General features: G+C 37.8%; 2 protein-coding genes across 11 annotated transcripts in view; one reads left to right on the plus strand and one right to left on the minus strand.

The window, feature by feature from the left end:
• LRCH3 (leucine rich repeats and calponin homology domain containing 3) overlaps positions 1-12,335 on the plus strand; it is a 113,992-nt gene extending 101,657 nt beyond the window's left edge. For 5 of the 8 annotated variants that reach the window (XM_040249562.1, XM_040249576.1, XM_040249596.1 and 2 more), the window contains 2 exons: positions 2,743-2,820; positions 6,229-12,244. In XM_040249562.1, the coding sequence (XP_040105496.1) occupies positions 2,743-2,820; positions 6,229-6,429 (279 nt within the window). In that variant the 3' untranslated portion in view covers positions 6,430-12,244. Of the gene's footprint in view, positions 1-2,742; positions 2,821-6,228 lie in introns of all 8 variants that reach the window. The other 3 variants (XM_040249567.1, XM_040249605.1, XM_040249623.1) reach the window with 1 other exon arrangement.
• IQCG (IQ motif containing G) overlaps positions 11,565-14,439 on the minus strand; it is a 51,748-nt gene continuing 48,873 nt past the window's right edge. For 2 of the 3 annotated variants that reach the window (XM_040249834.1, XM_040249825.1), the window contains one exon: positions 11,565-13,609. In XM_040249834.1, the coding sequence (XP_040105768.1) occupies positions 13,478-13,609 (132 nt within the window). In that variant the 3' untranslated portion in view covers positions 11,565-13,477. The remainder of the gene's footprint in view (positions 13,610-14,439) is intronic. The other variant, XM_040249816.1, reaches the window with a different exon arrangement.

Raw genomic sequence — 14,439 nt, forward strand, 5'->3', positions numbered from 1 at the left:
AATTTACTCAGCGTTGAAATGTTCTTTTGATGAATTTGTGAGGGAGAAAGTGGTCTCCCCATCCTGTTCCTCTGCCATCTTAGGACCGCCCCCTAATGTTTTTTAAAAATAAAAAAGAAATCTGTCATTCTTCATATATGCCAAGGAAATACTTAGGAAGTAACAAGGACCTCATGTGGAAAGTGAAATTTGAGAGTACAGGTGACTGAGGATCTTTATCTTGATCACTCAAACAGAGTGCCTTTCATTTAAGCATGTAAAATACATATAAGAAAAATAAAACTATTTTATAAATGTTAATCCACTTAGAGAAATTAAACACATGGACCTTCTTGTTATCAAAGAAACAGGGATATAACATTAAGTTTTGTTGTTGTTCAGTCCCTAAGTCATGTCCAACTCTTTGCGACCTGATGGACTGCAGCACGCCAAGCTTCCCAGTCCTTCACCATCTCCCAGAGCTTGTTCAAATTCATGTCCATTGAGTTGGTGATGCCATCCATCCATCTTGTCCTCTGTCGTCCCCTTCTCCTCCTGCCTTCAATCTTTCCCAGCATCAGGGTCTTTTCTAATGAGTCTGCTCTTCACATCAGGTGGCCAAAGTATTGGAGCTTCAGCTTCAGCATTAGTCCTTCCGGTGAATATTCAGGATTGATTTCCTTTAGGATTGACTAGTTTCATCTCTTTGCAGTCCAAAGAACTCTGAAGAGTCTTCTCCAAAACCACATTTCAAAAGCATCAATTCTTTGGCCTTCAGCCTTTTTTATGATCCAATTCTCACATCATACATGACTACTGGAAAAACCATAGCTTTGACTAGACGGACCTTTGTAGGCAAAGTAATGTCTCTGCTGTCCAGGTTGGTCATACCTTTTATGCCAAGGAGCAAGCATCTTTTAATTTCATGGCTGCAGTCACCATCTGCAGTGATTTTGGAGCCAAAAAAAGTAAAGTCTGTCACTGTTTCCACTGTTTGCCCATTTATTTGCCATGATCTTCATTTTTTGAATGTTGAGTTTTAAGCAAGTTTTTTCACTGTCATCTTTTACCTTCATCAGGAGGCCGTTTAGTTCCTCTTTGCTTTATGCCATAAGGGTGGTGTCATCTGCATTATCTGAAGTTGTTGATATTTTTCCCAGCAATGTTGATTCCAGCTTGTACTTCATCCTGGCATTTCACATGATGTACTCTGCATATAAGTTAAATAAACAGGGTGACAATATACAGCTTTACTCCTTTCTCAATTTTGAACCAGTCTGTTGTTCCATGTCCGGTTCTAACGGTTGCTTCTTGACCTGCACACAGCATCACAGGAGGCAAGTAAGGTGGTCTGGTATTTCTATATCTTGAAGAATTTTCCAGTTTGTTGTGATCCACAGTCAAAGGCTTTAGTGCAATCAGTGAAGCAGAAGTCGATGTTTTTCCAGAATTCTTTTGCTTTTTCTATGATCCAACAGACATTGGTAAATTATCTCTGGTTCCTCTTCCTTTTCTAAATCCAGCTCGTACATCTGGAAGTTCTTGGTTCATGTACTGTGAAGCCTGGCTTGGAGAATTTTGAGCATTACTTGGCTAGCATGTGAAATGAGTGCAGTTGTGCAGTAGTTTGAGCATTCTTTGGCATTGCCCTGCTTTGGGATTGGAATGAAAACTGACCTTTTCCAGTCCTGTGGCCACTGCTGAGTTTTCCAAATTTGCTGGCATGAGTGCAGCACTTTAATAGCATCATCTTTGAGGATTTGAAATAGCTCAACTGGAATCCCATCACCTCCACTAGCTTTGTTCGTAGTGATGCTTCCTAAGGCCCACTTGGCTTCGGATTCCAGAATGTCTGGCTCTAGGTGAGACATTGGCTTCCATGCCTGATGCTTAAACCAGCAGATGAATTTGAACAGCTGAGTTTGCTAACCACTTTGGGAAATGGGATTCATATTTCTTTCTCATAAGATAACCCACTTGGCAAAAAAAAAACTTATCACAACTTTAGGTCATGCAGTGCAGCTATGTTCTAGTCATCAGAAATATTTTCAGAAAAACAAGTTTAGTAGTGATTTTCCTATGAGAAATTTTTACCTTTTGGAAAATGGTTCTTTAATCCAATCTTTCAAAATTTAAATATTTAAATTCAAATATAATCATTGAATAGCGACATGATACATCTATAGTATTTTTATGGGCAAGGGCTGTTGATTTTATTATTATTATTTTCTTTAAAAAGACTGAAAAAAAATGAACCAAAGTGCTAACCATGATTATACTTGATTGACTGAGCTGTAGGTAATTAATTTTGCTATTCCTCCACATTTTCTTTGGTGTATATTTTAAAGTGGAAAAAAATTAGACAGCCATCCTCCTAAAATTTCTCTGTTTAGTACTTGCTTTATAAAAGTCAAAGCCCCCCCCCCCCAAAAAAAAAGTCAAAGCCCAGTGTCTATAAAGTAGGGAGTGGCATACTGTGGGCCATAGGCCAGTACCTATTTTTGTAAATAAAGTTTTATTAGGACACAGTCACTCAGTTGTTTATATATTGCCTATGGTTGCTTTCAATCTCTTAGCAGATTTGAATGGTTGCAACAGATCATATGGCCCTGAGGCCTAACATGTTTATTATCTGATCTTTAAGAAAAAGTTTGCTAACCTTCCAATCTAGAACATTGAATTTATGAAGCCATTGGCAGGAGTGTTTTTAGTTAGCAGATTTTTTTAAACTTTGCTAATAGTACTGTTTTCTTTCTTTTGCAGCCTAAATTAACAATGGCAAAATGTAGACGAAATGTGGAGAATTTCCTAGAAGCTTGCAGAAAAATCGGTGTACCTCAGGTAATAAATTTTATTTCTTATGTTGCTGAATAAATTTGGGTATTACATTCCTAAAATCTTTTAGAAATGCAAGTATTTAATATCTTATAGGATAGTTCTGTGCTAAGCTGATAATTACTAACATGATCGTATTACTAGAGTTAGTCATTATGCTTTTGATCAGTTTTCCTTAATTATTTCCATGAACCAAGCAAAGAAATAATATACATATTAATTAATTTCCATGTTATAGTAAGTAATTAGTACCAAGTAATCAAAAATAGTTATTTTGAAATTTTCTAAGTATCCCCACTTGCTCATTGACTTGTAGACAACTTCATACACAGTAGAGGCTATGCTTCAGAATATGTGCTTCTTACACTAAGAATGCTTCAGTTGGCTTCAGTTTTTTAACACTTGCTTTAATACTTTTTAAAAATGTTTATTTTGAAATAACTTTAGACTTTGAGAAATGTTGCAGAAATGGAACAGAGAGATGACTGTATACAGTTCACTTGTATATTCAACTATATACAGATTCCTGGACTGTTAACATAAGCATAAACATAGTATGTCATCCAAAGTAATAAATACCTAGACAGCGTTGTTGACTAAGTTACAGATTTTACCAGTTTTTCCTACTAAAGCTCTTTGGAATTGAATATGCAGGAGACCATTTTTAGGCACTGTTCCTGCTCTTGAGGGTTTTTTGCCTCCAGATTCCTCAGTTACAGCTTTATTGCCCTTTAATGGTACAAATAGTTAAACTTTTACCCTTTAAAAAACAATTAAATGTGGTATCCTTAAAAAATATTATATATAATGACATATATAGATAAATTTAAAGAAATAAAAACTGGTGCCATTTGATACTTTCTTCATTAATCATAACCATTACAGTTCTTGTCACCATATTTTGTTCAGTATTCAAAGAGAAAAACGTGACTCTTTTCTATCACCTTAATTAGCTGTCAGAAACCCAGTATTGGCCTTGACTCAACAACTCCACTGTTTCTCTCGAAGCTAAGCTCTTGTCCCAAGGGCTTTCACTGACAGTGACTCATTTTACCCAATTCACCATTCCTCTCTTTAACTAACATGAATTGAGAAGATCAAAACATCACTTGTCCAATGGGCGCCTTTCCCTTTCAGCTTTTTTATAAAGGGGTAGCGAGCCCAGCTACACAGAGCAGCTGCATTAGGCAGTGTGAACTCCCATGAGTGTTTTTCTCCTTTTATTAAGTAGATTTTGATTCTACTACTTACTTTTCACTTTTTTCTTTTTTGTTTTATTAAGCTGAGTTATAAAATAACTGAAATGCACATTTAGTGATAGCAAGGATCGTTTTTGTTCCTGTGGACAAATTCAAAGCAAATTTGTCATCTGCTTATCGTACTGATTTCTAAAGGCTTATCATCTCTTTTAGAACAAGCCATATTTAAACATATTGAGAGCATTAATAAGATTTCTGTATAAATAGCCTACATTTCTCCATATTAACAGACAGTTTATGATATTCCCATGTACAGTTTAACATTCAGGGTTTCCCTTATGCCTACTTAATTTGTTCCTACCAGACCATCACAAGCATGCCCAGTAGCTTCCCCAGTTTCTTAGCACAGTGTCTTTGAATGAGAGAATGTGGCACAGGTTGGTGCAGGGAATGGGAACCAGAGGGAGACTAAGAGTGATTAAAAAGAGGCAGTGCACACCTAGAGAGAAGGGTGCTGAAAACGGCCCCACACAGCTAGACATACTGGCACACTTAGCCTGTGTCAGACTGTTAAAAGGACTTCTTACAGTATACACGCACTCTGGACTTTACAGAACCATCATCTGTCTTAGATTTAAAGTCCATACACTGAAATTCTTTCAGAATGTAACTGCCATCAGTCAACAAAACCAAAAACAGTGTGCCTTTTATTTTTTTAATTTATTTTAAATTGTCTGATAATCACTTTACAGTGTAACTGTGCTTTTTAAAGCATGCGTGTTAATCCACTATTTGCCAAGCAGTGGTTAACAGTTTTTATTTGAAGGCAGGAGACAGAAAAAAATGCAACTGAAAAGACTGGGTGTTTCTCCAGGGTGGTTTTAGACTGGAGTTCTTGACACATCCTCCCTCCCATCCCTTCTCTACCAGAAAGAGGAAGTGGACATTCCACACGGGCCACCTCGTCCTTCTCCACTTCTGCCTTTCACCCAAGCTCACCACCACCATCACTACCGCTTTTAGATGCGTTCCTGTTCTGCTGCTACTTCTGCTAAAACACTTAATTGTTTGCCTAAAATGAAGAAAATGAATAAATACAAACTCATAGCTTTAAACTCACATTCTCAGGTCCTTCTGCCATGGAAGAAGAGAAGAAACCTATACGTCTTCTCCATTTGTTCTCTCCTACTTCTGGGCATTATGACCTTTACCTAAACACAACCACCTGCTATGTTTGACTTGTAAATAAAGTCAGGGATGTAATAATGATCATTTGAAAACAGATAACATATAGTATTGAAAAAATTGTCAGATCCTCTGTCCAGAAAACATGTGTAAAGATGAATGATTTCCCTTCTCAGTGTAACTTTTTATATGTTTACAAGTTAAGTTCTGAAACACTGAAGAATGCCAGTGACTATTGAAAACCTCCAGTAAGGCTAGGGATGTGGATATTCTCTTCTATCATATGACGCATTCAAAAAATGATAACGGGTGGTAAAAACTTCTGAGTCCAGTATATCATGTCCTAGAGTTATTATCTGTTACGTGTGGAAGAATATTTTACTGTTACCAAGCCCAGTAATGCTTTTAATCACTTAATCTGTAAACTGGAGGGTTTGGATGATCTCTAAGGCCCCTTACAACTCTAGATTACTAATTAGTAAACTGGACTTGATGTGATTTTTAGAGAAACACCAAGTCATTTAGTACAACCTGACTTCCACGTAATAAATTTCCCTTGATTATCATACTTTCTTCATTCTTTGAACATTTATGACTCACCTGGCTTTCTCTGAAAACTTCCCCCTCTTGTGTCCACCCCGTGGTTTTGTCCTTGCTTTCTGACCTATTCTTCTTTTGTTAATGGGGAAGAAGGAGCCAAGAAAGAGGTTGCCTCACCCACTCAACACCCTCAGGCCTCATTTAACCCTAAGTCAGCATCCACCTCTGTTTATTTTATCCTGAATGTTCATACTAGGCACCAACAATTTTATTCTGCTATTTAGTAGTAAAATCAAGCTCAGCAGATAGAGGATTCTTTGTGGGTTTGTTTTTCAGCATTTTATTTTGATTCATCATAATAAAAAATGTTACAGGGCATGTTTCTTTGAATATGATTGAGATGATCATATTGAATTCTATTCTCAAATCTGTATTTCTGATCCACTGACTTTGTTTTTCTGTTTTCCTTTCCTGCTCACACTTTGGACAGGACAATCTTTGTTCCCCTTCTGACATCCTTCAGCTAAACCTCAGCGTAAAAAGAACTGTTGAAACACTACTTTCTCTTGGGGCACATTCAGAAGAATCCAGTTTTGTCTCTCTATCTATCCAGCTTTTGGGTTTTGTGGCATTTTATTGTACTTTAATGTTAACTCTCTGTATGCTTTATTACTGGATCTTCCCCCTCTAGCCGAAAGAGTGCATTCCAGTGATTTTTCCACCTCATTCCCATTCTTGGTAAAGGAGGTTTGTTTATCGTTCAAAAGTATTTACATATGTGCTTTTTTTTTTTTCTGGCCATCAAAGAGCTAATCAGTAAAGTAGATAATCCTGTCCTCTTCTGCCCAGATGAGCAGTTCATGACATTAGGAAGCATTTTTGATGCTGCTGCTGCTAAGTCGCTTCAGTCATGTCTGACTCTGTGTGACCCCATAGACGGCAGCCCACCAGGCTCCCCCGTCCCTGGGATTCTCCAGGCAAGAATACTGGAGTGGGTTGCCATTTCCTTCTCCAATGCATGAAAGTGAAAAGTGAAAGTGAAGTCCCTCAGTCGTGTCCTACTCTCAGCGACCCCATGGACTGCAGCCTACCAGGCTCCTCTGTCCATGGGATTTGCCAGGCAAGAGTACTGGAGCGGGGTGCCATTGCCTTCTCTGCTTCTGGCCTGAGAGGCCTTGTTTCTCTCATCATTAATGCTGAGCAGGTTCTACTAATACAATCATGAGCCTGTTGTTAAAATACAACCTCTAAGTTTGTTTCCAAAAATTTCCATCTGGCTGTTTTTCCATGCCTCAGCACAACTTAAGTACTGAAACTGAGAAATATTAAAATTACGATTTGCTGAACTTTTTAGCAGCTGTTGATAAGGAAACAGTGGTACTCTTTCTGTTCTGGGAGGGCACCTGGTCACTTAGATCTCCATATTGAACTGTGCCCTGAAATCCTGAAATCTCTTTTTATTAGTAGGCACAGGCCCACCTAATAATTATTTGCTGTCTGGACATCTGGAAGGCACTGGCCATTTAATCTTAATAATTTTAATTTGATTAGGATGATCAGTCCAAAGAAATGTTGGTTCCCTAGATTGCTATTCTGAGCCCATTGTATACACTGAAAACAGTACACAAGCCAATTATCTGGAGCTGCCCTCTCAGGGGTTGGCACCTGTCAGCACATTTATTATGTTTTGTTAAACTTCATTTCTGGAATCTTATTTAGAATTTAAAATTGGAGTTTATGTATTTTCCAATATATTTGAACCGTGTTAATAGGTGAACTTGTATTTGATAGGCTGAGATTATATCTGAACACTAGCGGGTAAAGTATTAGGCAGCAATCTCTGTTTTGTACCCAAGGCAATGAATATTGTCTCTTTCAGAATGTTTAGTATATTAGCCTCTAGCCTTAATGCTTGAAACTACTTTATATTGCATTCAGATTCTGGTTCTCATAAACAGTGTTTCTGAATATTCAGGAATCTCCTGAACTCTGTTAACAAAATTGGACAGCTCAACCTCAGGTATGAAGGGAGATTGTGAGGAACATAATAACATCATGTAGAAGTCAGTCTGAGGATCTGATTGCTTTGGTTTCTTTCATATTAAATGGGAAAACTGTTTAATACATTAAAAACTTGTTTACTGTCAATGCTGGAACATTGAACACTGTTGAAAAGTTCAGTTTTATACAGTAGCAGTGCCTTTCAGAGTTTGGGGGAGACGTTGTTTTTAAGGTGTCTCTGAGTCAGATCAGTTTTGTCAAGTTTTGTCCCTTTAAAAAACCACTGATAATACACATGGTGTGGTGTGTTGTTTGGAGGGAGTGATGGTGCATAAGTTAGCTGGAAGGCAAATGTGCATCTGGAAAGCATAAGCTACTGAGGGAATGTCTAAACCACGGGCTCACTGCCTCAGAGGAAATATGTGTCTCCCCCAAAAGCAGAACACTCTGCAGGTTCATAGTAAGTATAGTTAATCTGTACTTGCAGTTGTACTCAAAAGATTTACACAACATTGCTAGTTTTATAAGATCAAAAGTTTCCATTTATCTTGTTTTATCAAGGTAAGTATTAAAAAGAAAGTAAAGCAAGAATACCAGTAACTGCTCATAATACATACTTGTTATATTTTTTATTGCAACTGGTTTTGTAAAACTTCCTGTATTAAGTGCCAGTGAAAAGCTGAGGAATATCTTCTTTAATAAATATGTATAGTCACTTCTTCAGTAGAGCCAGAATTCCACTTTCATTCCTTTGAGAGTAATCATTCTTTCATCTAATCAGTGACATATGTTATTATGATATGCCTTTTTTTCTTGTATGAAAGGATTAACCGAACACATTAATGAGGTAAATAAGAAAGAAGCAATTTAACTTCCTTAAGCAAATACATAAACACTTTTCAGATATATGTTAATTAAGATGTTCTTGACTAAACTCACATCATTGTTCTCCAGCATAATTTAATCCATTAAATACCAGGATATGAAACACTTTTTCAGGTATGATTACTGTATTTAAATTCTATAATTCAGATTTTTAAGTGATTCAAACTGGACCTTCCATAAATTACCCAGTGTGGTGGGGGTAGGGGGGATTTTCTCAAATACATCTAGATCTCAAGAATCTTCAGTTTCTTCCTGTGATGCCTGTCTGGTATGAGAACCCTGATTCTCTTAGTCAGGACTATAATGTAGATAGTGGCCATTCCTGTCTTGTGCAGTCTGAGTTATGCCATGAAACTATCTTGCGTTCCTGTGGTTTGTAATTTCCAGAGCATCTTCTCCTACAATATTGTATCTTTAGGCTTAAGCCATCTGGTAACTTGGAACTGGTTTTCTGTTTTCACCTGTCTCATTTTACTGATCTGATCTGCATTGCTTTTTTATTCATCAAGAATGAAGGATGTTGCTTTTACTCCATCATAGTATGTTTATCCTCTGTTGTATGCATAAGTGTATGTGACTTGTTTATTTTCCGATATTCAAAATAATCTGTATGTACTTTTATTTGTATTAATAATAATAATAAAAAGTGACAGTGAGTGTCAGGTACTGTTTCTGTATAACTCATATGAACAGAGGTCAGATTCCCAGCTACTGACTTTTCATATCTCAATTCATTATTATGAGGGAGAGAAGAGATGCTTATTTTTTCTTTTCACTTCTGTGACGTTCATCCTCTTTTCTCTTTTGTTTTTATGTCACGTTGTCCCATTTCAGGAGCAATTATGTTTGCCTCTCCACATTTTAGAAGAGAAAGGTTTGAGCCAGGTTGCCGTGACGGTCCAGGCTCTCCTGGAGCTTGCCCCACCCAAGCAGCAGCAGCAGCAGCACCAGTTATCTGCTGTGTAAGGACTCCCAGCACCTTGGGCATTGGCCTGGCCAAAATGGAACAGGACAGCGTGACTTAACAAAGCGCTTACGTGTTCTTAAAAGGGACTGTTTCCATGATTCCTGACAGGAATATTTTGCTTCATTTCTCCATTTTAGGGGAGGTTATATCAACTTGCATTGAATTGTTTATGAAGACATGGTTGGTTTTCACAAATGAAACTTCATTACTGAGAACCCAACACTGACGACCAGCCTGGCTGTGCTTTTCTAGAGTGGGCTCTTTTATATACTGCAGACTGACTTCTCGGAAGGGTATTTGGCTCTCTGGAAGGCACAGACATGCTTTTATTTTTACCTGTTTCCAAGCCCTCTGGAATCCGCAGGTTTCTAACATGGTTGTTCATTAGAATCTCCTGGAGAATTTATTAAAATACAACTTCCCATCCAGTGGGTCTACAGTGAGCCTGGGTATCTGCATTTCAACAGCCATTCCAGGTGTTCCAAGTAGTGAAGACCATTGTTCCAAACTAGGTATTTGTAGAATTTGGGGGAGTGATGACTCCACTGTGTTTCTCTGCCACACTGAAGATCAAAAGCTATATTATACTTGGACTGTTCTGTCCAAAAAAAATGTAAACACTCCAGATTTTGCATAGTGAACCAGGGAAACAAATACTGTGGTATTTAAGGCCAGTGTCCTAGGTCTCCCCCTAGCACCACTTAGAGGCTGGATCCTATATCATCCCACTGTTATTCTAATCAAGCACTCTACACACAGGTTCCAGATCTTCAGGCTGGTAGCACGTGGCACTTGGCATCCTGTGTATTGACTTCTCCGAACACACCCCTTCTCCCCTCCCCACAAGCTGCTACCAGGATACCTGGATCTGGGAACATCTTCCAGTCACACACGGCAGATTCACTTCCAGCTCCCCAACTAACGGATGATTATGAAAATAAAGGAAAAGCCACATTTCTTACATTTCTTTCAGCTAACGGCCAGTTTCCATAGCTGAATTAAAGCACTTGTAGCATTTTAAAACAGCTGCTGTCATTTCATTCTACCAGTGCCTTATTAACTAAACTGTGAGTGCAGTAAAATGACCCAAGGCTCAGACAACACAAAACCTTTATTCAAATCTAAGCCACTTGGGTCTTTTTCCCCCTAAATTTTGAGCCCCTTTTAGTTGTTACTGATATCTTCTGGTATTCACTGCCTTTGTAAACCGAGTAAGTAGAGTAAGTGAACATACTAGTTATCTAAGTTTTTTTCCTATTGTTAATTGTTCTGGAGTTTCTTTACCAGTGCATGCATTTAAGCCTAAGTCCTCTCTTTTTTATCATGTAGCAGCATTTAAAAGTAACTTTGGATAAGTCATGTTGTGTATCTGGTCAAAGTAATGTTTTCTCCTTGTCATCACAGGTTTAACCTTATATAATACAAAACATCTGAGCTCAACGCCCAATCCTTCAGGGTCTTTACAAAAGTAAAATGTATTTTAAGTGCTTAGAGCCAGACCCCATTATATTTACAGTTCCAAACAGACCCACCAATCATACAGCTTGTTTAGAATTTAAGTATTTTTACTTCTAGTCAATGTTAAACCTCAGTATAATCTCCAGATTGTAGAGAACAATTTAAAATGAAACTCAGCAAAGGCCACTATTTGTCACGTGTTATGCAAGGAATAATCCCAGTCAGCATACACAGTGCAACATTTGGAACATTTGTGACTAATTTTCCCATGGGAATAATTGGACTTTTTAATTTATTTCAAATTCTATACTTCACATGAAACCTTATTCTTATATTTTACCAAACTAATTCAAATTTATGTTTGAATTGTTAGAAAATATTTGTGTACAGTTTTGGTTAATAGTGAAAGAAAAATATAAAATATATTAAGTGTCTTTTCTATGTCAAGATGCAAAACAAGTCATGTTGGAAAATTTTTGTACTCAGTATTTTGTATGTACCTTTTTTCTTTTTTTTAAGCTGGAAAGAAAATTTAACAGTTAGCCTTGCTAGACTCTAACATAAGCTGAAGGTGACTTTGTAACACATCCAGCTGGCCGTTGATGAGCTTCCTCCTGAAGCAGCGAGTGTCCCGGCAGTGAAGAGCGAATGGAGAAAGGCTGAGTGCCCACCCACCAGGGCCCCTGCCAGCTGCGGAGACTCTAAGCCAGCAGGCTTCTGGGCTTTGAAACTCATGCTAGGTTAGCACTCCAAGCAGTTTTCTCTGGAAACAACTCATGGGAGGAGGGGCCTCTGTATTTGACTAGAATAGAGTAGGACACTTAGCAGCTGTAGGTCACTTTCCTTAATAGCTTTTGAAAATATAGTTTGACAGCTAATCACGGAGTCTGATTTCTCTACTTGGTAACAGTCCAGCAATGACTAATGATAGATGACTGTGCTGATGAGTATGACGAATTTTTTTAAAACTAAGCGCTTAAATGGTTATAGAAATGAAGGAAAACATGGATATTTAGAAACTTTTTATATACATATTGCAATAAGATGGTTAATAGCAGATTTCATTTTATTTCTGAAAATGTTATAAACATGTAATTAGTAAAAAAAATTTTGTAAAACACTGTCCTGTATTTGTATGTGTGTAAATATAATGCATAAGTTCTAAGAATAAATGTGTCAGTTCCTGTGTGTTATTGTAAGTTGCCTGTATGCCACTTTACATATTAACATTAAAATAAAAGACAGCACTTCAGTAGCATGAAATTAAAGGCTGATGTGAAAATGTTCATATCTGAAGTATGGTTTCCTTGGAAAATAAAAGGGTAAATTCTCTGATGGAACATTGGTACAAACTCGTAATAGCCCCTTGAGATCAAAATGTACTTTTTTAAGGAAGTGTAGATACAAGTATTGTCTTATATTTGGAGTTAGATATGGCTTAGTTTTAAAATATTACATATCTGGAAAGCTTTTCTCGGGAATTTCCAACTGTTCTATAATTGTCTTAATGTTCCAAGACAGTTCTGTTCTGATTAATCGAGCCAAGAGCGACCCCATGAGTGGGCTCATGTTCTTTTAAAAGAACATGACTAAGCTTGTTGTGCCAGGTACAAGCTAGGATTTTCACATGCGTTACCTTTTTCAGTCTTAATACCCCAAAAGATGACAGTCACTGAGTAATAAGCAAAGCAGCTATAGGCCCTAGTATCTCACTTATCAAAAATATCTCCAAACTCATCTCCCCAGTGACCTGTATCTTTTGTCTTTCCTATGTATGGGTTATATATCCTGGCATCTCATTTCTATCTTCATTTATCATTTATATCCCTATTTCCCAGAAAAGGAGCTGAAGCAGCTTATAATAAGATATATGTTCTTATGTGACATTCCCCATAAAAAAATAGTAAAGTGATAATAAATTTAAAAGGCAAGCACCAACCTTTATTAAAACTTTACTGTGTATGTATTATGCTAGACACTTGATAAACATCACCTTGTAGTTCCTACTGAACATCTCAATTTTGCTTTTACTATTAAGTATCATTTTTCATGATAGGCAAATTGAATAGTCAGAATCAGACGTTACAGGAATTATGTTTTAATGCATCACTATAACTAAGATTATGTGCTTTTTTTTTTCTGGTGAGCAAGAGTGAAAGGAATCTTCACAAGATTTCTAAACATACTTCTTCCCAGCAGTTTTTTTTTTTTCTCAAGTTATGAAGAAGTCCTAAATTACAGTATAATCCTAATTCAGGGTTTGAAAATTAGTATAGCAGACAAAGTGACCTAGTGTAACCAAGCCTCACCTAGGAGTATCCAAATAAGAAACAATCCATAGGTGAGTTATCTGTGATGGTAGAAGATACTTAACTCCGTTCAGGTCCTTCTTCCCATCTCCAGAGCACCAACAGAAAAGATAACTTGGTCACTTCTTGCCTCTCCCCTTGTCCTTCTCTTTGCCTTTTCCTTTTGCATCCTTGCTGTCATCTTTGTCCTTAGGCATTTTGAAACCACCAATTTCTCTCCGCACCACAGTGCCTCGCCACCAGGCCTGGAGCTGAAAGAGAACAGGGAAGTGAGTATACTTTGTAGTATGCCTGACAAGCTGCATTTTTTTCTACGTAAGGGGATGGTTTTTTTCATAAACTAACTTCTGTGAAGATGGTCTCTGAGACACAGAAATGGCCAAGCATGCCTTAAAGCAGTGCTGGTCTGTTCTGCACCTTGAAGTCCTACACTCTGAAGTTCTCAAAGAGTAAAAATAAAAGGAATCTGATTAGGCCTGACTTTCCTTTGTATATAGAAACCTGATTACCTTGTACTGCTACTCTTTATGAACATTCAAGTTCCCCAAATCAAAAAACCATTTGCTCCAAAAGGGATGCTAGTTACCTGAACCATAGGTAACTCAGTCAAAAATGTGCAGATAAACTAAACTATAGATGATTCAATAGGTTTCCTGGTACATTTCAATCTCTAATGATTGATTCAGTTCAGTTCAGTCGCTCAGTCGTGTCCGACTCTTTGATCCCATGAACCGCAGCACGCCAGGCCTCCCTGTCCATCGCCAACTCCCGGAGTCCACCCAAACCCATGTCCAGCAAGTCGGTGATGCCATCCAACCATCTCATCCTCTGCCATTACCTTCTGCCCTCAATCTTGCCCAGCATCAGGGTTGTTTCCAATGAGTCAACTCTTCGCATCAGGTGGCCAAATTACTGGAGTTTCAGCTTCAACATCAGTCCTTCCAATGAACACCCAGGACTGGTCTCCCTTAGGATGGACTGGTTGGATCTCCTTGTAGTCCAAGGGACTCTCAAGAGTCTTTTCCAACACCACAGTTCAAAAACATCAATTCTTCGGCACTCGCTTTCTTTATAGTCCAAC

This window comes from Oryx dammah, unplaced genomic scaffold (genome assembly GCF_014754425.2).
Source record: "Oryx dammah isolate SB20612 unplaced genomic scaffold, SCBI_Odam_1.1 HiC_scaffold_2, whole genome shotgun sequence".
NCBI classification, from domain to species: domain Eukaryota; kingdom Metazoa; phylum Chordata; class Mammalia; order Artiodactyla; family Bovidae; genus Oryx; species Oryx dammah.